At 56.0% G+C, this 22,473-nt stretch overlaps 1 protein-coding gene across 7 annotated transcripts; it reads right to left on the reverse strand.

Moving 5' to 3' along the window:
• Window positions 1-8,446: 8,446 nt before the first annotated feature.
• SLC29A1 (solute carrier family 29 member 1 (Augustine blood group)) lies at window positions 8,447-22,033 on the reverse strand. Of its 7 annotated transcripts, none has more exons than XM_077903857.1 (14): window positions 21,884-22,033; window positions 16,231-16,340; window positions 14,950-15,032; window positions 12,929-13,010; window positions 12,608-12,810; window positions 12,354-12,493; window positions 11,912-12,046; window positions 11,715-11,812; window positions 11,505-11,583; window positions 10,757-10,854; window positions 10,435-10,543; window positions 10,089-10,174; window positions 9,499-9,698; window positions 8,447-9,161 (listed from the first exon to the last, which is right to left on the reverse strand). In XM_077903857.1, exons 3-14 carry the CDS (start codon window positions 14,976-14,978, stop codon window positions 9,050-9,052), a joined length of 1,371 nt encoding a protein of 456 aa, XP_077759983.1. In that variant the 5' UTR covers window positions 14,979-15,032; window positions 16,231-16,340; window positions 21,884-22,033; the 3' UTR covers window positions 8,447-9,049. The 7 variants fall into 7 exon arrangements, with proteins under 7 accessions (XP_077759983.1, XP_077759980.1, XP_077759985.1 ...); XM_077903854.1 differs by lacking the exon at window positions 21,884-22,033 and adding an exon at window positions 20,580-20,845; XM_077903859.1 differs by lacking the exon at window positions 21,884-22,033 and adding an exon at window positions 20,220-20,238.
• Window positions 22,034-22,473: the final 440 nt, after the last annotated feature.

Consider the following 22,473-nt stretch of genomic DNA (forward strand, 5'->3'; position numbering starts at 1 on the left):
CTTCTGTTGTTGGAGGGTAGCCAGATGAAGCAAGAACTGACAAACTGGCCTGCAGCTGGTGGGTCTGTCGCTTGTTTTTATAAGGCTCATGGGGAAGAGTGTTTTATACATTTTTTAAATTGTTGAACAAGTCAAAAGAAAGATAATATTTTAGCATGTGAAAAGTACACGAAATTTGAATTTGTGAGGACACCTGGGTGGCTCAGTTGGTTGGTCATCAGCCTTCCACTCTGGTCGCGACCCCAGGGGTCCTGGGATCTAGCCCCATGTTGGGCTCTCTGCTCAGTGGGGAGCCTGTTACCCCCACCCCCCCAGTCTCTCCTCCTGCCACTCCCCCTGCTTATGTGCTTTTGTGTGCTCTCTCTCTTTGTCAAATGAGTAAGTAAAATCTTCAAAAAAAACTTTTTGAGGGCAGCCCAAGTGGCGCAGCGGTTTAGCGCCACATGCAGCCTGGGGCGTGATCCTGGAGACCCGGGATCGAGTCCCACGTCGGGCTCCCTGCATGGAGCCTGTTTCTCCCTCTGCCTGTGTCTCTGCCTCTCTCTCTCTCTCTCTCTCTCTCTCTGTGTGTGTGTCTCTATGAATAAATAAATAAAATCTTAAAAAAAAACTTTTTGAATTTATGCTCATAAAGCTTTACTGAGGGCAGTCCAGGTGGCTCAGCGGCTTAGCGCCCCCAAGGCCTGATCCTGGAGACCCAGGATTGAGTCCCACGTTGGGCTCCCTGCATGGAGCCTGCTTCTCCCTCTGCCTGTGTCTCTGCCTCTCTCTCTCTCTGTCTCTCATGAATAAATAAATAAAATCTTTTTAAAAAAATTTTTTAAATAAAGCTGTACTGAAATATAACTACTCTTATTTGTTTATATGTTGTCTTTGGCTGCTTTTAGGCTGTAATGGCAGACTTGTTAGTGTGGCAGAGACCATGTAGCTTGCACAATCTAGAATACATACTCTCTTGCCTTTTTATTTTATTTTTTTTATAAATTTTTATTTATTTATGATAGTCACACACAGAGAGAGAGAGGCAGAGACACAGGCAGAGGGAGAAGCAGGCTCCATGCACCGGGAGCCCGATGTGGGATTCGATCCCAGGTCTCCAGGACCACACCCTGAGCCAAAGGCAGGCGCCAAACCGCTGCGCCACCCAGGGATCCCTTGAAGCCTTTTTAAAAAGAGATTTTGTTTATTTATTCATGAGAGACACAGAGAGAGGCAGAGGGAAAAGCAGATTTCCCATGGGGAGCCATCTGATGCAGGGCTGGATCCCAGGACCCTGAGATCACAACCCAAACCAAAGGCAGACACCCAACTAACTGAGCCACTCAGGCACCTCTAAAATTTTATTTTTAAGTATCTCTACACCCGACATAGGACCTCAACTTATAACCCCAAGATCAAGAGTTGCACGCTCCACCAACTGAGCCAGCGAGGCACCCCTCGTTTTTTGTTCTTTTTTTTTTTTAATGATATAGGACTATTCAGGTTTTCTACCTCTGCTTGAGTAAATTTTGTTTAATAATTTTTCTGATAGGGCAGCCCGGGTGGCTCAGCGGTTTAGCCCAGGGCCTGATCCTGGAGACCCCGGATGGAGTCCCACATCAGGCTCCCTGCGTGGAGCCTGCTTCTCCCTCTGCCTGGGTCTCTGACTCACTCTCCCTCTCTCTCTCTCTGTGTGTGTGTCTCATGAATAAATAAATAAAATCTTTTAAAAAATAATTTTTCTGATATAAATAAATATATAAATATAAATATATAAATATAAAGCTTTTCTTAAAGCTTTATTATTGCATACTCTTCCCTTTGACTATCTTTCCAACCTCTATTCCATCTAAAGTATGTCCTTTTTTATCCCTAGAATTGTTTTTTGTGTCTTTTTTTTTTTTTTTTTTTTTTTTTAAGATTTTATTTATTTGGGCAGCCCGGGTGGCTTGGCGGTTTAGCGCCACCTTCAGTCCGGAGCCTGATCCTGAGTAGGGCTGCCTGGATGGAGCCTGCTCCCTCTGCCTGTGTCTCTACCTCTCTCTCTGTTTCTCATGAATAAATAAAATCTTTAAAAAATTGGCATGAGACAGATTAACAGGAGAAAAAAAATAAAAGATTTTATTAAAAAAATAAAAAAATACGTTAAATCTATTAAGTCAAGCCAATTAATTGTGTTGCTCAAAGAAACACACACACACACACACACACAAACAGTTGGACTCCATAGGACATAACTTGGAGAAGGCAGAGGCGAAAAGTGGGGAGATCACACAGGGGTAGGCAAGAGGCATGGTGTTCTCCTTTTTTAGGGTAGAATGATGAAATGTGGGGGCTGAAGGAGGGGAGAACCTCTCTGGGTTCTCTGGGTCAAGAATCGGTTTTAGGCATGTTATGGGGCATGAAAGAATGTCCTCCTGGACAGAGCTGATGGCTGAAGTCATGGACAAGAACAAAATTTCTCAGGGGAGTATAGTGTAAAGGCCAGAGTTAGGATCTAAGCCATTTGGAAATTGTAAACAGGGCATCTTTGGTACCTACTCTATTAATACACCTATGAGTGTGTCTTGACTCTCTGTGGGCATAGTATCAGTGACCTAAGGGGGCGTGACGGAGTCCTGCCTTGTCAACTCAGCTCCAAATTGTCTGTTGTCCCGTCATGATGCCCACCAGGCATCCCTCGCTGTCTTGGTGTTGTTCCTTGCTACTGGGTCCCTTTGACTAAGAAGGTAAAACGTAACCCTAAATCAGTTCAGCTGAGTCGATGGCAGGCAGGGAAGGGGGGGCGGGGTTCTACCACAAACAACCCTGACCTACTTAGCCATTCTGCTGGTCACCTGACACGCCCCAGGGACAAGTCACACCCTAATGTACAGTTCTCACCTGGCTGGATTTCTGGGCCCAGTGCCCGCATGGCCCACCTGCACCCAGATAAGGGATGTGGTGGTGGGATGTCATGGCACTGGGTGCCGATGCCTAAGAATCCGGAGGGACTCGGGTTAGTTAGACATCAGGAAGGACTTTGCTCCTTTCATCTGGGGAGGATTACATGGGAGTTCCAGATCCTGGGAAGCTTGGGATCCTTGGGTATGTGAAAAGAACTGTCATGGGATCCCCGGGTGGCTCAGCGGTTTAGCGCCGCCTTCAGCCCAGGGCCTGATCCTGGAGACCTGCGATCGAGTCCTGTCCCACGTCGAGCTCCCTGCATGGAGCCTGCTTCTCCCTCTGCCTGGGTCTCTGCCTCTCTCTGTGTGTCTCTCATGGATAAATAAATAAAATCTTAATAAAGAGAGAGAGAGAACTGTCTGGAATATTTTGAAGGCAGGGGAGGAAGGTATACCAGGCTTGCATTACAGTGCCACACCATCACAAGAGGCTTTGTGTCTCCACCCCCTTTACTGTCTGGGAATTCTCTCATCTCTCTGTGTCTGTCTGTCTCTCTGCCTATCTGATAGTAAGAGAAAGAGAGAGAGGCAGAGCCTTGTATTTACCTGGTGCCTTGTGGTCTATAAAATATTTTTCCATCCTTTAACACTGCTAGCTTCCGTTGTTTTTTGGTTTTGTTTTTTAAAGATTTTATTTATTTATTCATGAGAGACACACAGAGAGAGGCAGAGACAGGCAGAGGGAGAAGCAGGCTCCATGCAGGGAGCCTGACGTGGGACTCGATCCCAGGACCCCGGGACCCCAGGATCACGACCTGAGCTGAAGGCAGACCCTCAACCACTGAGACACCCAGGCCCCGCCCTCCCCCCCGCGCATGGGCATAGCAACAGCCAGCACCGCATAGGGTTCCTGGACGGCGGCAGACCCCCAGATGCGTGAGACGTGAGCAGGGTGGCAGGTGAAAGCAAGAGCTGCTGTTCACTACTGGGTCCGGAGTTTCACAGCCCCAGGGGTAGGCCGTGCAGGTGTGCCCATCCCTGCTTTACGGAGGAGTGGCTCCGGGACGGCAGAGGTTTCCTTCAAGGTCACCCGGGCTTAAGCGGAGCCGGTCTCAAGAGGCCCAATCCGGTCTCCTAAGCGCCGGGCGGCACGGGGACCGCGACGTGTCGTACCCCCCCCCTCCCCCGGCCGAGCGGACTCCGCCTCCCGCTGCTCCGCCCAGCCCCGCCCTGCAGCCCTCACCTGGGCCGCGCTGCGCGGGCACCCACAGGCGGCTCGCACCGGGAAGGGCTGGGCTGGGGGGAATCGAGGTTTGGTTCTGGCGGGCTCCGGGGACTGGACGCGGGAAGAGCAGCGGCGAGCCGCGTGGATGCGGACGGGAGCGCAAGCCTCGGCTCATCCTAATGGCCTCTTGGTGCCTTGTGTCTCCAGGGCAGTCCTGCATCCAGGCTCTCCCGCGGACTCCCTAAATCACCTTAGTAAGTCCATACATCTAAGTCACCCTGTTTGAAGAAGTCACCCAGCGGTTTAGCGCCGCCTTTGGCCCAGGGTGTGATCCTGGAGACGGGGAATCGAGTCCCACGTCGGGCTCCTTGCATAGAGCCTGCTTCTCCCTCTGAGTGTCTCTCATGAATAAATAAATAAATAAAATCTTAAAAAAAAAAAAAGGAACAAGGATCTGAGCCCAGAGGATGGGACTCGTCGGGGGTCACACGGCTGGTATCTGGAAGGCCCAAGATGGAATCCTAGGCTCTGAAACAGCATCCACCCCATCAACAGGCCCAGAAGGCATCCCCACCCCAATTTGTGGGGTCTTGCTGACTCACTTGCCCAGCAGTCTGGGGCCAGAATGCCGACTGGCTCATTGACAGGGAGCGCCAGGACTGCCAAGGCTATGGGGAGGTCTGAGTGAGCACCTCCTCTCTTGCAGGGGACCCACACAGCAGCTAGAGCCCAGCTAGGACAGTGCCATTGGTGGGATGGGTTGGGGAGGCGCCATGTCCACAACTTGCCCTAGAAACCGCCTGGCCTGTGTCAGATCTACAGGCTGGCTGACTTCCCTCCAACTGCCACTCTTCATGTCCAGGCTCCGGTTTCAGGCAGAAAGCTCCGCTATCTCTTTGTAAAGTGATTCTGCAGTTCTCGGCTCATAACCATTGTGAATCATCATCCCAGTTTCACATTCCAACTATTTGTCTTCCCCATGAATGGAGTTTCCCCTTCAAGCCCCTCACCTGTTATACCTGCCCTCACTGTGCTCTTTCCATATTCACCTCAAATAAGATATATAGTCCAGTTCATCAGTTATACCAGAGGCTTGACTTCTATTTTTTAAGGAGGACTGCTGATTTTACTGGGGCTCTTAGCCTTTCACAAGTTTAAAGCCCCATCAATTCACCATGTAAGAGCAAACACAAGGAAACGTGTGTGTTGCAGTGCCAACCACCCTAGGGAGGCCAGCATACAGACTGATGTTTTAAACAATGTCACACGGAAGGCAGGTGATGGCCAGGTCAGGTCATGGTGAACCTGAGGCTGATTGTCATGCTCAGCCCTCCCACACCTTACAGGAAGCAAGTGCTAGGGACAAAGTGCTGAGGCCTGACAGTGGAGGCCTGCCTCCTATCCGTGGTGTTGCCTTCAGAGCACCTGTGTCTGGAGCCATCACTGCAGTTGGGTGGGCAGGAGAACTGGGGGCTATGTTTTCTCGCCCCCACCTTTCCTGTCTTCAGGTGAAGACTTGAGGTTGGGAGAATAGAAAAGGGTGTGAGACTGCATAATTTTAGCATTTGCATTAGAAAACTTTTTTTTTCCCCTTTGGAAAAATTAGTAATTTTCTTCAACATCTACTTGAGTACAGGGGGATCTGGGTGGTTCAGTGGTTGAGCATCTGCCTTTGGCTCAAGTTGTGATCCAGGGTCCTGGGGGTGCTGGGATGGAGTCCCACATTGGGCTCCCCATAGGGAATCTGCTTCTTCCTCTGCCTAGGTTTCTGCCTCTCTCATGAATGAATAAAAATAAAATCTGTAAATTAACAAAAAAATCTTTTGAGTACAGAAAAGAAGTAATGTGGGCAACCCAGGTGGCTCAGCAGTTTAGCACCACCTTCAGCCCAGGGCGTGATCCTGGGGTCCTGGTATCGAGTCCCACATCAGGCTCCCTGCATGGAGCCTGCCTCTCCCTCTGCCTGTGTCTCTGCCTCTCTCTGTGTCTCTCATGAATAAATAAATTTTAAAAAAAGTGATGTAATAACCGGTTTCCCTCTCCTTAAATCATTGCTGGGGTCGGGAGAAATCTACTTAACACCCATTTCTATCCCTTGAGCACCAGCAAGGAAGAGTGCCACCACACAGCTGGGGCCAGGTATGTGAAGACTGTGTGGAGAGGGGGGATGTTTTTAGTACCTCTGGGAGGCAAAAAGGAAGGAAACATTTCCCGAGTATCTCTAGGAGCTAGGAAAAGCACTTGCAGCTGAAAGAGCACAAACAGGAGTAGAATATAGACCCTAGGGACACCTGGGTGGCTCAGTGGTTGAGCATCTCTGCCTTTGGCTCAGGGTGTGATCCCAGGGTCCTGGGATTGAGTCCCATGTCAGGCTCCCTGTATGGAGCCTGCTTCTCCTCTCTCTGCCTATGTCTCTGCCTCTCTCTTTGTGTCTCTTTTGGATAAATAAAATATATATTCTTAATTTTATTTATTCACGAGAGACACACATACACACACACACAGAGGCAGAGACACAGAGGGAGAAGCAAGCTCCATGCAGGGAGCCTGATGTGGGACTCGATCCCAGAACCCCAGCATCGGGCCCTGGGCTGAAGGCAACTAAACCGCTGAGCCACCCGGGCTGCCCGAATAAATAAAATCTTTAAAAAAATTTTTTAAAAAATGTAGACCTTATCTTGCAAAACAGGAGTTCTGTTTAAGTAGCTGGAGTACAGTTACGAGCATGATAAAACTTAGGTCACAAAGCTATCAAATCTGAGGTGCAGAAGGGGAAGGAATTGCATAAACTAGCTGTCCTTGCTGGCAGTGGTGGGAGATCAGGAAATGCTTGGAATACTCTGGAGAGAGACCAATGTAACACTAAGTTTGGTTCTGGATTATTCTGTGGCCATGTGTGGGATGGACTGAGGGCATCTGGGCTGGAGTCCTGAAAGAGCAGAAGGCAGTGGAGGGACCCAGGGAAGACACAGGGTCCCTGAAGGGATCTTGGTGCCAAGGAGCCCAGTAGGACTCTCAGGTTGGGGATGCGTGGGTGGCTCAGTGGTTGATCATCTGCCCTTGGTTCGGGGTGTGATCCTGGGGTCCTGGGATCGAGTCCTGCACCAGACTCCCTGCAGGGAGCCTGCTTCTCCGTCTGCCTATGTCTGCCTCTGCCTCAGAAAATCTTAAAAAAAAAAAAAAAAAAAAAAAACACGACTCTCAGGTTGGGGTAGCACAGGAAAGTTAAGAAGGGCTGAGGGAGAGAAGACAAAGAGCACAGGTTTGTTTCAGCCTCGTTGCCAAAGGGCACTGCAAACACTGGAACTTCAGGGAACCCTGCTTTTGAATCCGACAGGAAAGGAGTACCTCATTTTTCCACCGACCTCAGGTATATACCTTGGTTTGACAGGTACCCCTGCAGTACACAGACTCCAGTTCTCCATATAATGATAATTTAACTCCCCCCTGAGAACTTCAGAGCTCTTCAAGTAGCCTTAAAAATGTGCTAAGAGCCCTTAATGAGGCCTGAAACCTTCAATTAAATTAAACTGAGAAACAAAAGCCCTGACAGAGGTGCCAATTTGTAGCTATCTGCTGGTCAGGGATTAGTGAGCCGTCTGGGCTGTAGCCAGGGTCAGTATGTATGTGTGTGTGTGTGTGTGTGTGTGTGTGTCCACTCTGGCCAGCACTCTGGTCCCACTTTCAGGAAGAGTCAATTTTTTAAGAAGGGGGGGTCCAGTGGTATGGCTCCCTCCAAACTATAGAAATGATCCCTGAAAGTATAGTCTTTGGTACGGCTCCCTCCAGAGCCACTCTGAGAGTCCCACACCATCCCACCCCTCCCTAGGTGAGCTGAAGAAGGAAAGGGGAGGGCCCAGTTCCAATGCAAGGACACATGGGCGCTGTGAATACCAGGCAGGGGACAACCCTGGAGGTGTGGGAGTGCAGCCAGGGAAGGGGACTGGGGGGAGGAGGGCAGACCAGCTTTTGTAGGTTTATCCCTGAGGCTGAGGGGTGAGGGGTGACGACAGGTGGAGGAGGTGGCAGTGAAGACAAAAGAAAGATGGGGCTCTACCCCCAGTCCTGTGAAATAAGGAATAGAGCAGCAAAGAAAAATGGCCTTTTATCAGGCTCAGCCAGCGGTCTGGGCGTCCTGGCTCCAGGCCTGTCCCTCCTCTGTGGCCCCAGCAGGGGGCACTGCAGCCCCTCTGAGGCTAAGAGGACTAACTGCCCCCACCCCCCATCTTTGGACCCAGGCCCAGGGCTGGCGGAGGCTCAGCTGGGTCATGCTCATCCCCCAGATTCAGGCTGCCATCCCGATGCCCTCGATCTCGAGGGTGTGGAGCTGTGGCTGGAGGACACAAGGAGCCGCGGAGAAAAAAAAAAAGATTTATTTTATCAGAGAGCCTCCAAAGGCACCTGGTTTCTGTTGAATATAAAAAAGGGCAGTAAAATGGCAACTGTACAGGTTGTGTGATTGGTAGGAACAAGGCAAGGGGGAGCAGGAGAGGGACATGGAGATGTGGGGGCAGGAGGTACATGGGGAGAAGGCGGGGTGGAAATATCAGATCGGACCTTAGACAAACAGTCCTGGCCCCTAGCCACCCCTGGTATATATACGCAGATGAACAGACAGACAGACAGACACACACACACATACACACACTCTTTCTCTCTGAGCCCAGAAGCTTCTGCTGCCCTGCTCAAGCAGGGATCCTTCAGAGCCAAGGGGGTTGGGGGGTTGAGCAGATGCAGAGCCCACATGCCCTCCCCCTTGATTCTGACCCTCAGGCCCACAATGTCCCCACTGTCCATCCATAGAGGCTCCCTCCTCAGGGCCTGGACACCTGGGCCCAGAACAGGCCGTGAGAAAGCAGAAGCTGGCTAAAAGAGAAAACCTCAGACCACCCTAGCCCATCCCTGAAGAAGAAAGGGGGCAGGAGCAGGTGGTCAGTGCAGTCCTTCTATCCATCCATGGTCACACAATTGACCGGCACAGGAAGGAGAAGACAGCTCCCAGTGCCAGGCCCAGAGACAGAAAGAAGGCCATGATGGCTCCAGCTGTCTCTGCCTCGGCTGGCTTCACTTTCCTAAAGGCGGGAGGGCAAGGCTTCCTTAGAATGGCCCCTACCCCGGCCCCACCTGGAGCATCTGTGATGGGCCGACAGCCGAGCACAGAATTTTGCTGACAGCCATCCTACTTCCCCACCCACCCCCACCCGATCTGGGGGTTTCCCTCCCGGGGGACTATGTCCCCAGGGCTGTCGCCCGTCTTCCTGCATCTCCATCTAGGAGTCTGGGTGCCCCATTCTCCACCACGACTCCTTCACCTCCATGCCCCTGCAGGATCGGGGAGTCTCTCCTTCCACTGGGCGCCCACCACTGGAGCTCTAGACCCTGCCTAGTGCCACCCAGGTCTCCACTCACTTGGGCCCGAAGCACATGCAGAGACTGGCGAGGTAGCCATTGGAGAAGGCGAAGGCGGCCATGAAGATGATGAACCAGGCGTCGTGCTCAAAGACCACAGCCAGGTGGCGGCGGGGCTGGACATTGCACAGCAGCAGCAGAGGCACGAACAACATCCGGGCAAGCACCAGGCTTGGCAGCCAGTGGCTGTCCTTCCCAGGCTACGGAGAGCCAGGGGGTGTATCAGCCTGGGCTGCCCTGTCCTCCTCCACTGGGGCCCCTCACAATGGGAACTGAATCTGGTTACCCCTAGGACATACTGACTGTGAGGGAGCCTCCTCCAGCCTTCTGGAGTGCTAGAAATGTTCTGTATCTCAACCTGGGTGATGATTATATAGGGATGTGCACGCACCTGTGTGTGTGTCTATGCAAGTGTGTGTGGACATTAAGCTGTACATGTAAGACTTGTACAATTTAACTATACGTAGATTTTGTCTTGTTTTGAATAAATCATGGTCCCCTTACCACCATACTTTCTGATTTCCTTTCTGGGGTTCTCAGGCTGAACTCGACCCTCTCACGGGGGCTGGGTGCCCCCATCCCCCACTTACCCATGTAAATATAGCTGTGAGGCTACGGCCCAGCCAGTCAAAGACATTGAAAGTCAAGAAACAAGACACAGGAATGAAGTACTTTCCTGGAAGAAGAGCAGATTTGGGGGGTGGTTATTAGGGCCAGAGAGACAGATTTAGCGACACTAACCAACCCTCCTGTTGGAGGATGCCTGGACTGTTTCCCCAGCTATAAAATGGAGAAGATGCTTTCCAGCCCAGGGAAGGGCAAATGGGCCAGGAGAGTTGAGTTAGGGAGATAGAAGCCCAAGTTCCCTCTTCCCCCACCCCCAAACCCGGTCTAGCACTGGTCTGTCCCCATCCTGGGAACCCACAGTGTCCTCACCCCAGGCACTGTTGCCCGCAATGGTGGACTGGACCTCAGCGGTTACGGCGGGAAACACTCCAATGGTGACCGTGAAGATGAAGCAGACGGAGAGAGCCGGGACTAAGATCTGGAGAAAAGGATCCAGGACCGTGTCTTCATGGCAGCTGTGCATTAAAAAGCCCAGAATCCCCACCCCCAACAGACAGACACACACACAGGAGAATCCAGGAGAGGTCTCGGGTAGGAAAGGGAGCAGATGGACAGTACACGGGTTGGGAGGGGCACAAGTAGGAGAAAAAGAGGGTAAGGGGCAGAGAGCAGAACACCGTGCCCCACGTACATTTCTGAGGATGGCTCGGATAGAGTGGCTTTGCTGGGTGGGCTGAGAGTTGGGGGCTGGAACTCTGGATTCCTCTTTGTTTGCCACTGGCTCCTCTCCTGGAGGGTGGGGGATGACAGGTTGTGGAAGCATCAAGTTGTGGGTAGGTCAGAACAACAGGAGGCCACGCCAACATTCCCTGAAAGAGCTGGGGCTAGTTGGGGGTGAACCACCCTGACCCGGGGCACAGCCATACCCTAACAGCCAGCCCAGATCTGCAAATCCCACAGCACAAGTCCCAGGAGCCCTCACCTCTCCCAAGAGCTTCACGCCCTATTATAAGGATCTGAAATTGCTTCCCATGCCACTCAGACATTCAAGGGCATCCAGAATCTCCCATTTCATTTTCTCCAGCCTTTGTTTTCTATTGTTCTCATCACAGCCCCCAGTCCCTCAGGCTTCTGGCTACCAGCAAATTTGGCACGTTCATTCTTGTGCCCTGTGTGCATGCTGCCCCCTGCTGGGCAGGCCACCCTCCACCCCAGCTTCTGCAGGCCTAGTCTGACCTTTATCTTTTTTTTTTTTTTTTAAAGATTTAACGTATTTATTCCTGAGACACAGAGAGAGAGAGGCAGACACACAAGCAGAGGGAGAAGCCGACTCCCCATGGGGAGCCTAAAGTGACACCCAATCCCAGGACCCCGGGATCAGGCTCCGAGCCGAAGGCAGCCGCTCCACCACTGAGCCACCCAGGCGCCCCAAGTCTGACCTTTATTAATGAGGTCCAACTTGGTCTCCTGCTCCCCAGGCCCTTCGAACTTGAACTGCTGGTAGTAGCGGTAGAACTCCTACCAAGTGCAGAACACAGGGGAGGTGGATTCAGAGGTGGAAGCTCCAGACCTCGTTTGGGTTCTCAAAACACCAGTGGTCTGGAGCCAGAGACCCTCCACCCCACATCCGGCTTTCTCCATTTGCTTACCAGTCGGGGCAGGACCAGGTAACAGATGATGGTCAAAACAATAACCCCACAGGCTGTGATAAAATAGCCGAAGGCACTTTCTGATAGCTCTGAGCCACCTGTGTGGACCGGCGGTCAGAGGTCAGAGACTGGCATCGCCCCCTGCCCGCCCGCCCCCAGCCGGCAGGCACAGCAGGCACACAGGCTGCATTACTTACTGGCGATGGCGCAGATCATGGCCGCGGAGGCGAAGAAGCCTGCCAGGCCCTGGCCACTCATGATGGGGGCAGTGTAGCTGGTGGGCAGGAGGCCAGCCAGACCAAACAGGCTGCCCTGCAGGATGGCACCGAATGCTGGTGGCACAAGGTGGGCATCAGCAGGAGAGAGGGAGCAAAGTGGGACTTGCTTCCACTGGGGGTGGCTTGGGGGCCCGTGGGAAAACAGGTCCAGGGAGTCTTGCCATCAGATGGCCCTCTCTGCCCTGACTCCTGGCCCGGGCCCCTGTCTGCTCAGGCCTCTTGAGCCCTGACCATCTGCAGCATCCATTTCCACCACGGGGAGGAATGGGCTCCTTTCCTGGCTGACTGTGGGTCTGAAAGAAGGGGTGGGGGGGCGATGTGGGAAGATCTCTGGCCCAGGTCTCCTCCCAGCCCTGCTCACAGTTAATGAGAACGATCTTGACCATGGTGATGATGAAGAAGAGCACAGCATCCAGTTGCACCTTCACCAGGATAGCAGTGATCAGGAACACCAACAGGATGGCTATCAGGCTGCCCAGGATCCGAACGGACTGGGGGATCCTGCCAAGAGAGGCCGGGAGGCCGAGGCAGCAGAGGGAGGGGCGGTGAGGTGTGGGTGGGGGGCGGCTCAGCCCAGGGAGAGCGAGGGGTCAGGCCAGGGGCCTGGGCGCTCACCTCTGATGCAGGAAAGAGTTAAGGCAGGTGAAGACCAGCAGGGGTAGCATGGCACATAAGGTCATGACATTATTGAAGATGGCGCTGAGAGAGTTCCGCTCTGGGGAGGGCGCTGTGGGGGTGGCTGAGGGCTGGGTGTCCTTGCTCAGCTCAGCAGTGACCAAGGACATATTCTGGGACTCGTCCAGGCGGTTTGTGAAATACTGTGGGATTGCAAACAGAAGCCTTGAGACTTCTCTCCCGGTGCTCCCAAGTACACATCCAGGCCCTGTGTACCCTGGGGACATGGCCCTTGGGAGCCCAGTCCCCCCTAAGTCTCACCTGGGTGGCTGTCATGAAAAAATTCCATGGGAGCAGCGTCCCCAGACCCAGCATGAAGAAGATAAGCCAGACAGCTTTGTACCTGAGGATGGGAGAGGGAAGAGGGGCCAAGTGACCCTCTGTCCCACCCTCCTTCCCAGATCAAACCTAAATTAAGCTCCTCTGGCTCCCCAACTTGTGGGCTCTCCAGGTGTCCCAGGGCACAGGCATCTGTGTTTATGTCCATGGGCCCCAGTTCTCCGATGGGTATATATGGAAAGGGAAGCGTCCTGGGATAGGGGCCAGGGCACGGACAAGTCCACAGGGGGCAGGGGACCAGGAACACAGGACTGAAAGGCCTGGCCAACAGGACCTTGGTTCTCAGCCCCGAAGACTCGGGGGACCCTGCAGGCTTGGGAACCAGTGTGACCCACACATCCGGAGGTGGTTTGGGAAATCCTGCTAAAGGCTGGGGGTAGGCGGGTGAGCAAGAAAGCAAACAGCAAGTGTCTTCCACCCCCACCGGGCAGGATGGAAGTGATTATGCCGTCTGGGCAGGGACTATGTGGCTCCCCAAAGAGGATTTTGAGGTCAAGAAACTCCCAGACCATTCTGGACCTGGTGGGACAGAAGGGTGGGGTGACTCGGGGTGGCTGGGAAGTGAGAGAGCTGTTTTTAACGCCGGCCCAGACAAAACTAGCTTTGTAGGTCACACTGCGTAGCATAGGTCAGGAGGTATGGGGCCATCAGACGTCATGTGGGCCACAGAGAGTAAATAAGTGCCACCTCAGCCAGTAGGGGCATTGCCCCCAGTCCTGCACCTCAGGGCCTGTCTGGGATGGGCCCTTCCTCCCCACCCCCCTGGTCTCCAGATGTGTCCACCATAGCCTCCGGGCAGCCAATGCTTGCTTTCTTCAGACTGGCAGGGACAAAGCCTGAGGCAAGGAAGAAACAGGCCTGGCCGGCCTGGCCTTTCAAGCGGCCTGGCCTTTCAAGCAGGGAGGCCTGAACCACTGCAACTACAGCTCCCACCCCCACCCCAACTCTCAACTTTGAGGAACACAGCTAAGAGCTTGATCCAGAGGCCCAGAATGAAGGGAGAAACTCCTGGCCAAGGCTGCCCAGAACAGATGGTCAGAGTAGGGCTGGGTGAGGGCACCAAGGTGTATAGAGATGGGAGAGGGTCGACAGAACTGCTGTGGGGAGGGGAGGCCAGGCTCTGACAGGCTGGGCAGCCGGGAAATGGAGGAGACAGGGAGGGAACCAAGCTACGGCCTATACTCACTTTGTCTCCTAAAATTCCCTCCCGTCCAAACAAACCCCACCTGGATTTCACAGGCAGGGAAATGGTCCCAGCATGACTAAACTAAGTGCCTGAGGTCACACAGCCAGAAGTGGCCTAAATCTGGACTTCTGGCACAGGGGAACTGGATGGGCAGGGTCAGTGAGGGGATGGGGTTGGATTTTGGACCACAGGCATGGCTTCATCATCAACTTGGGTCCCAGACTCCTTGGAGGGCTTACACGGAGTCAGGGCCTCTCCCGCCGCCAAACACATATGCACAATCATGGTAGTGGGTCTAACTTATAGGCTCCGGGGGCGGCGGAGTGAGAGGAAGGTCAGCTCAAGGACCAGGGTGGGCCAGGGTGATCTGAGGCAGAGGCTCGAGGCCAGGCCTGACGGAGAGGGCAGTTTTGCCAGATGTGCTCTGGAACGAGGGGTGCCGCCAAATATTTCCCCAGAGTGATGGGAGGAGCTGGAAGCTGCTAGCTGGCTGGAGAGCAACAGTGGAAACACTGAGAGGCCAGGGCAGGGCTGCCACCGCCCACCCATCCTGGCCCTCCCCACAGGCACCCCTGTTAAGGTACACAGGGCCCCCGCCCATTAGGCAGACCTGACTCATAGCTACTTTTCTGGGAGGCCAGTCAGCAGTGGAAACCCCAAATTCCAAAGGACACCGCACCCAGCCCCTTGGAGACCCATTTCCGCTCCCCTGGATCTGCTGCCCAGGATCCCCCTCCCCCCCCCACCTCCCCCCTACCTGTCCTGAGGCTGGTGACTGGTTGTCATGGTGACAGCGTTCTCGGTCTTGCCCGGTTGAGAGCTCCCTCCTTCTGGCGCTGGCTGGGGGCAGAAGCAGTGAGAGGCCACGTCTTGGCCCTGCTTCCCCATAGGCCTCTTTAGGCTCTTGTAGGGGCAGGCGGCAGGCAGGGCACACAGATTGGGCAAGCTGAAGAGTCCAAAAGGACCCCCTCCTGGCCCTGCCCTGTAGGACTGACTGCTCGATCTGACCCCTGTGGCCAGTGCTCTTGGGCCCCCTGGCTGCTCCGGCTCTACCTGGCTCCCAGCCTGGCCACCGCTATTTTTATCTGGCCGCCGAAGCAGTTTGTAAGCTGGGAAACAAGAGAGTGGCGAGCAGGAGAGGAGGAGGAGGAGGAAGTATGAGCCAGGGAGGGAAAGACTGGCAGAGAAGGAAAAGAAGAGGATGAGAGAGGTCAGGGACTGAAACGATAATAGGAGGGAAGGAGGGACAGGAGGAGGAAAAACAGGAGTCAGAGCTAAGAGGGCGAGGGGAGGGGAGGAGGGAGGGCACAAAACAAACAGATTCTCAGCAGCAGCAGCAGCAGCAGCAGCAGCAGCAGAACCACAGGGAAGAGGACTGAAGCCAGAGATGTCCCTCAACCTCCCCGCCTGCCGCCACCCAGGTCCCTCTCTGCGAGTCTGACCTCCACACCCTCTGGGGGGGCCTCCGCACTCATGCCAAGAGTGGGGCTCTAGGGAGCCTGTCCCCTCCTGGAGGCACCCCAGATTCCAGCCTCCCTGTGGCATTTTAACCTACCTTTCCAGTCACTGCCCAGGGATTTCCTAGTTCCTGGCCAGTTTTCTAGGAAAACACTTAACCATGATGTGGGGACACAGTCCTTCCCATAACTAAGCATGCCCCTCCCCCTAATCTCCAGCCCTGGCCCCAGGGTCACCCCATCCCCCCTTGGTTCCTCTCTGACTCACTCCCAGGCCCCTGTCCTCTTCCCCTTTCTGTGAACAGACTTGGAGAGAAGACTGGAGGAGCAGAGGCACAGGCCAGGCCTGACCTAAAGCTCCCAGCCTCCCTGCTCAGTATCCCCCTCCTGCTTCCCGCTCGTGCTGGGGAGGCATCCTGGCACCAGATGAAACAGCCTTCCCTTTGGATAGCATGGAAAGCCAGGCAGGCGTGTGCTGGCGCATCCCCCACGTGCGGGTCTAGCTCTGAAGCCAGGTCTGCTGTTTGGGGTGAGCACTGGTTTCCCCACCCACCTGGGCCTGGGCCTGGGCCAATACTCACCGGATGCCCAGACTTGCCAGCAGAAGGGTCCGAGCAGAGGGGGCCTGGGCAGTCTCTGGGAGGTGGTCCTAGCTGAGGCTCTGGCAGCAAGCCTTGTCCATGGGCTCCCCCTGGGTAAGGGCGCGGAATGAAGAAAGTGGTACAGGGCGTCGTCTGGGGAGAGAATCCCGCGGGCCTTGCAGTGGGAGGGATCGGCCCCATTCGGAGAAGCCTCTTTTGCACGCGCACAATCAGAAGATAAAAACCGGGAGATAGGGGTGCCTAGATGACTCAGTCAGTTAAGTGTCTGCCTTGGGGTCCTGATTCTGGGGTCCTGGGATCAGCCCGCTTGGAGGGGGGGGTCCCTGCTTCTTCTGCCTGCCACTCCCCACTGCTTGTGCCCTAGTACTTGAGAGCTCACTGCTCTCTCAAATAAATAGATAAAATCTTAAAAAAGAAAAAAAAAAAAAAAAAAAACGGGAGATAAGAGACCCAGCAGTCTCAGCAGGGGAGCTGAGGAGGCAGGGCAAGTCACAGGTACAACCATTGCTCCAGGTCCCAGCCTGAGACGGGGCGATACATCAGGGCCCTCCAACACCCTCAGTGGCCTTTTCTACTCCTCCCCATAATTCCTCTCAACCCCTCCCTGGGTAAATTCCAGACTCTCCAAAGTCCTCCCTCAGCACCCTCCCCCGCCCGCCAGCCCACACTTGGGTTGCAAGGCAGGGGACAGGAGGAGCACAACTACACACCTCCAGATGGAGGCAGAGGGCTTCTTCCATTCATCTTTTCAAAAACTATTTACTGAGGATCTCTGTTCTAGGCACTGGGGGCTGGTGGTGAATGAGTTTTTCTGTTTTCAAGAAGGATGGGAGCAAGAGGGCTCTACCTCGGTGGGGTGCAGGATGGGGGGCAGTGGGGGATAGGCAAGGAAGGCTCAGGACTCAGATATTCTATTAGGTAGCAGGGAAGGGGAACTCCCAGCTTCACACCTCAGCACATCCCGTGCTCCACCCCCACCCCCCCACCTCCACAGGCAAGATTCCTGGCAGTGAAAGAACTGGTATTGCTTCAACCCAGATGGGAGCTGGGGTGGAGAGACTAAAGTATCTTCCCTTCCTTAGTAAAATCTGCCTTAGGCTCAAGAAAGTATTCATTTCTGCCCTCTCCCCCAGCTATACTCCCACGTTCTATTCTGGCTGCAGCAGTCCCCGCCTCAGTCCTGAGCACAGTTCAACTGGGGGCAGGGGGCTCCCTCTGCCCATATCCTGACTTTCAGCCGGCCGCTCAGGTATTTTGTCCTTGCCTGCCTTTGCCCGGCAGCAACCAGGGATTTGGCACCATCAGCTCAGAGCATCTGGTGCCCCTCAAGGTATGCCCTGGCCTGCCAGGATGCAGCCCTGAAAATAACCATCAGATCCAGCACCTCCTCACCTCCAGGCCCCCAGCACCTCCCATGCATCCGAGCTTCTAGACACACCTTGGGGGTAGCATCAAATTCTCTACTCCCTGGGATTGCATGTGGGGCCAGCCACTATCTGCAGATAGTCCCTCTTGCCCTCACAACAGCTCATAAGCTAGTACTAAATTGTCTCCATTGAACAGACCGGCAGGGCTGACAGCTGAGGTTCAGAGATGTTGAGTCACTTGTCTAAGATCACAGGGCTACCGAATGGGTGCGCTGGAATTCCAACTCAATGTGCAGCTTATTCTAACCACCTTTGGGGGTGGGAAGGTAGGTCTAAATGCTGCTTCTCAGCTAGCCCCGTAACTGGGAGATGAGGCAAAAAATAAGGTGGAGGATGAGGTCATCTGCAGCCTGACAAGAGCTTCAGGTGTAAGGTAACCCCCCCCCCCAAATTACATACACATCCTGACACTGACAGCTCAACAGGCAGGAGGACAAATGGGAACCTACCGAGAGGAAAGGGCAAGGGGCGGCCCCGAGAAGAGTGAAGGGCAAGGCTGAGAGCAGGCTGGACCCACCACTGCTCTCCCTCGGGAAGGAAACCAGGGCTTCTGGGTTAAGGTAGGGTCTCCTCTGGGAGTAAATGAGGATGCGCCCAGAAGGGGAGGCCAGCACCACGAGTTCGGCCAAAACCCAGGCGGAGGTGAAAGGGCCGCCGGCTTCACCTCCGAGCCGCGCGCCCTCGTCCCCAGTCCCCCCGCCCTGCGCAGTCCCCGGCGCGGCCCCTCCGCTGCGACACGGAGATTACCCATCTACTCGCCCGCCCCTCGCGGAGGTCAGCGCGGCGACAGCCGGTTTCGGGCCCGGGAGCCAGGCCGCCCACGCCCCGCTCGGGTCGCGATTTCCGCAGAGTCCCCACGCGCCCCGGGCCCGGCGCGCCACGTGCAGCGCGGCTCCGCACGCTCGGCGCGGGGGCAGCGGGGCCCCCATGCGGCGCTCCCTGTGCGCGCCGCCCAGCCGCAGGCCCGACCTCCCCGCCCTCCTGGCGGCGGGAAGGGGCGCCCTCCAAGCCCGCGCCCGCGCCCGCGCCTCCCGACCCCCGGCCCCCGGCCCCGGCCCCCGGCCCCCGGCCCGGGCAGCACCTGCTGGGAAGGCGTCCTCCCGCGCCCAGATCCGCGCGCCCACTCGGCAGCTTCCCGCGCCCGCCGAAGCCCATTCAAACCCGCCCTCCGCTGGGCCCGCCCCGGCCGGCGTCCGCAGCCCGCTCCCCCCCCCACCGCCCGCGTCCGCTTCCCCCCCCGCCCACGCCGCCCGCGCCCCGCCCCAGCTGCCCCCCCACCCCGGGCCCGCGCAGCTCCGGATGCGAGCCCCCCTCTCCGCGGGCCGCGGCGTCCGCCCCCCCCCCCACGCCTCGCGTTATTTCTGAAGCCGGGACCCCTGCGCGCTGCCGCGCCAAGCCCTGCTCGGTTAACGAGCACCCGGGGCTTGGAGGGGCGGGCCCACTGGCGGCCCTCGTCCCCTCCGCGCAGGGCTCCGGAAACCCCTCCAGAACTCGTCTCCGGGCTCTCTCGGCAGCAGACCTTCTGCTCAGACTGGTCAGGACGCCCTCCCGTCCATATGTCCACAGTCCCTCCCAGATACTCCGGTGTCACTCTCCCAGCTCCCTCCACCCACGCCACGTTTTCCAAAGCTGCACCTTCTTCCTTTCTAGCGCCCGCTCCCTTTTCACTGCCACCTTCTGCTCCTCGCACCTCTTCTCTGCTCCCCCAACCCTCAAGCCGAGGGACCCCTCGGTATAATCCGTATAATCAGTGACCTGAGTCGTGAGTTTTCCCGCCTCCAGCACACACAGACCCGCACACCCGCGCACAAACAACCCCCCACCCTCAACTGGGACTTGGGGGCGGGGGATGTGTGTCTGGGACGGGTGGACGGGGTAGAGGCACAGGTCTGGAGGCCCCTCAGGATTCACTCTTTCTAAATCCGTAACTTTGGAAAAGCTAAGGAACAGCCGGAGAAGAAGAAGAAGAGAAGAAGCCCCAAACAGCCTTATATCCTGAATGAATCCTATTGTCCTGATACTCCGAGGCAGAGGCCAAGCCTTGCTGAGCCCCACATCCTCTACGGGCTGAGGAGGAAGGGGGTGGGCATGCCTTGGGGTGGTCAGCCCTTCTTGCACATCCAACGGAGGGGGAGTGATTCCCTTCCTTTTCTCTGGCCAGTAAATTAGGGGGAGGGAAAAATCAGAGCCCCTTGAGCAGCTTTCAGTGCTGGAGGACAATCCGAGGGCTGGAGAGGGGTGAAGGAGGAAGGTCCAATCCAGCGCACCCCCGCTCCCACCACCCAACAGACCTGTCCCTAGGGAGAAGCTATGGATGCCAATTAACAATTAGGGATATGGGACGCCTGGTGGCTCAGCGGTTGAGCTTCTGCCTTCCACTCAGGGCATGATCCCTGGATCCAGGATCCAGTATTGAGACCCACATGGGGCTCCTTGGGGGAGCCTGCTTCTCCCTCTGCCTGTTTCTCTGTCTCTCTCACTCTATCTCTCATGAATAAATAAATAAAATCATTTTAAACAAAACACAATTAGGGGTACTACCATTATGAAGATGAGGCAAAGTCGCATCTTCTTGCCAGGGAACAGACTGGACCCTGAAGGGAAAAGTAGCTTTTCTATTTAGGATCCATGAATTGTCCCCAAGCTACTCCAGAAGGGGTGTTCTCAGCCTTCCCGCTCTTCCCACAGAGACATGACACACCATCATCCCTCAGCCTTAACCAAACAGAGGGCAGGAAGGGGGAATGGGTGGTATTTTCTTAGGCACTGCCCCATGACTTGAGGACAGCTTCATGTCTGGGTCTTCCCACCCCCATTCCCATCCTGTGTTTGTCCAGTCTCTCTGTCTTCCTCTCCCAGCCCTCCTCTCCCCTCTCCCTTGTACCCTGTCTCTCTCCCTACCTTCATTTCCCATCTTTGGGCCTGTGGGGGTGGCAGGCCTTAGTGGTCAGAGAGATTGCCAGGCCTGGCCAGGCTGGTGACCAGAGGCTGTAGTTGTGTGCAGAGGGGGCTGGAAGTGGAAAGAAACTGGAGGGAAGTGGTGAGGGTCCCAGGCCAGACAGGGGAAGGCTGTTTCCTCTCCCCCACCCCCCACTGAGGCCTGGCCTGCTCAGCCGATGGCAACAGCCAGGACTGTTATTGCTGGAGAGAAGCCCATCTGGCATTCACTCTGCCTGGGCCCCCAGCCAGCATCCACGCCCCTTCAGAGCCCTTTCCTGACCAGAGAGGGTTGCTGGGTGCCAGGGCCCTCTGCTGGACAGCCTCAAGGCCTCGACTCACAATCACAGGTGGGGAGTCTGGCCGGGCTCAGCCAGTCCTGCCACCCTCTGCCCAGTCTTCTTTCTCCCTCAGGTCCTTAGCACAGGAATAGGGTAAAAAGGGCTGATCCAGCTGCACCTCCTCCTACCCCATCCCCCATGCTACAGGAGACTCCCTGTTCTAGGCCTCAGGCCTGCCCCACCACCTCACGTACGTTTCACTTTTCCCAGCTTATGTCCATCTGTGTTTGTTCTGTGTTTGCTTGGCTTGGCTGTTTGTCGCCAGCACCTGTCTCATGATTGTGCGTTCTCAGTTGCATTACTGTGTCCATGGCTTTTTGGCAGGGCTGGGACTGCGGACAGGCCAATGAGGCGCTCTCCTGAGGAGCACATTTTAAGGGAGTGGCAAAAAATTCAGGAGTCATGATACATAATATTTTACTGCGATATTTTTAAAAAAATCAAAGTTAGCACAAAAAAATATGATGAACAAAACCTCAATATTTAAAATAAAGACGAGATCCAGCCCTCCATAACCAGACTCATCTCACTTCCCTCATTTTCTTAGTGGGTATGTCCTTGAGGGTGAGAACGAGAGTCAGAGTTCAAGATTTGAGGTCGACTACCTCTGGGCTTGGTCTTCCCAGCCCTAACTTCTCAGACCTCTCCCCCTAGCCTTGCTCAGGGCAGGTCTGCGAGCCTGGGGGCATTCTGCAGAAGGCTGGGGTGGCGCAGCGGGGGCGGGGGTGGGGGAGGGTGGCCTTCAAAGTCCCGGAAGCGCATCCCCCTCGGTGGGGAACGGCAGATCCCGACCGCGGGTATTGCACCCCCCTCCGGCCGCCCAACTAGGGCCCTAACCCCGCGTCTCGCGACCCGGCCCGCGGGGCGCTCGGGCACCGCGCAGACTCCGCCCCACCGCCCAGCGGCCCGCCTCCGCTCCCCGCGCACCTGCCGGGGTTGCAGTTGGGGGACGAAAATCCCCGGGCTGGCAGGCGTCCGGTTCCGGGCGGCCTCCTCCCCTCGAGGCTGAGGCCGCGGCCCGAGCTCGCAGCCCGCGCCGGGTCGGACCGGTCTCGGCCGCGGGCGGGAGAGGGGTTGCGACCGGCTCCGCGGGCGCCCGCCCCGCGCTCGACCTGCTCGGTCCCGCCCCGCGCCGTTCCGCGGCGAGGAGCGCTTCGGGAGGCCGGCGGCAGGCGAGGCCGGGCTCCGACGGGAGAAGAGGTGCCCGTGACCCCAGAGGGGGACGGGGCTGGGGGACCCCGCGCTCCAGCCGCCTTCGCTTCGCCCCTTCCCCCAGGTGGCCTTCCCGAGAGGGGCGAGCACGTGTGCTGACTTTTGAGGACGCCGGGAGGAAGCAGATGGTGCCCGGGGGGGCGGGGCGGGGTTCTGGCCGCAAGCCCCGCGGGGCGGGGGCGCACAGCTCCGGCCTCCTCTCTAACCCCCGGGTGGGGGCCGGATCCCTCCTGGTCCCCCTCTGAACCTACGGCCCCTGGAGGGAGGGCTATTGCTTGGGAACAATAAGCAAATTATCCGGAGGC

The sequence above is a fragment of the Canis aureus genome, chromosome 7 (assembly GCF_053574225.1).
Source record: "Canis aureus isolate CA01 chromosome 7, VMU_Caureus_v.1.0, whole genome shotgun sequence".
Lineage (NCBI taxonomy): Eukaryota > Metazoa > Chordata > Mammalia > Carnivora > Canidae > Canis > Canis aureus.

What these genes read in the sequence shown, in the direction of transcription:
- SLC29A1 (XM_077903854.1), bottom strand. An exon ending in AGTCACCAGCCTCAGGACAG is followed by an intron (nt 13,011 to 14,949) that starts GTAGGGGGGAGG and finishes TCCCATCCTCAG; the next exon opens with GTACAAAGCTGTCTGGCTTA. An exon ending in TCACAGCTATATTTACATGG is followed by an intron (nt 9,699 to 10,088) that starts GTAAGTGGGGGA and finishes GGCTCTCCGTAG; the next exon opens with CCTGGGAAGGACAGCCACTG.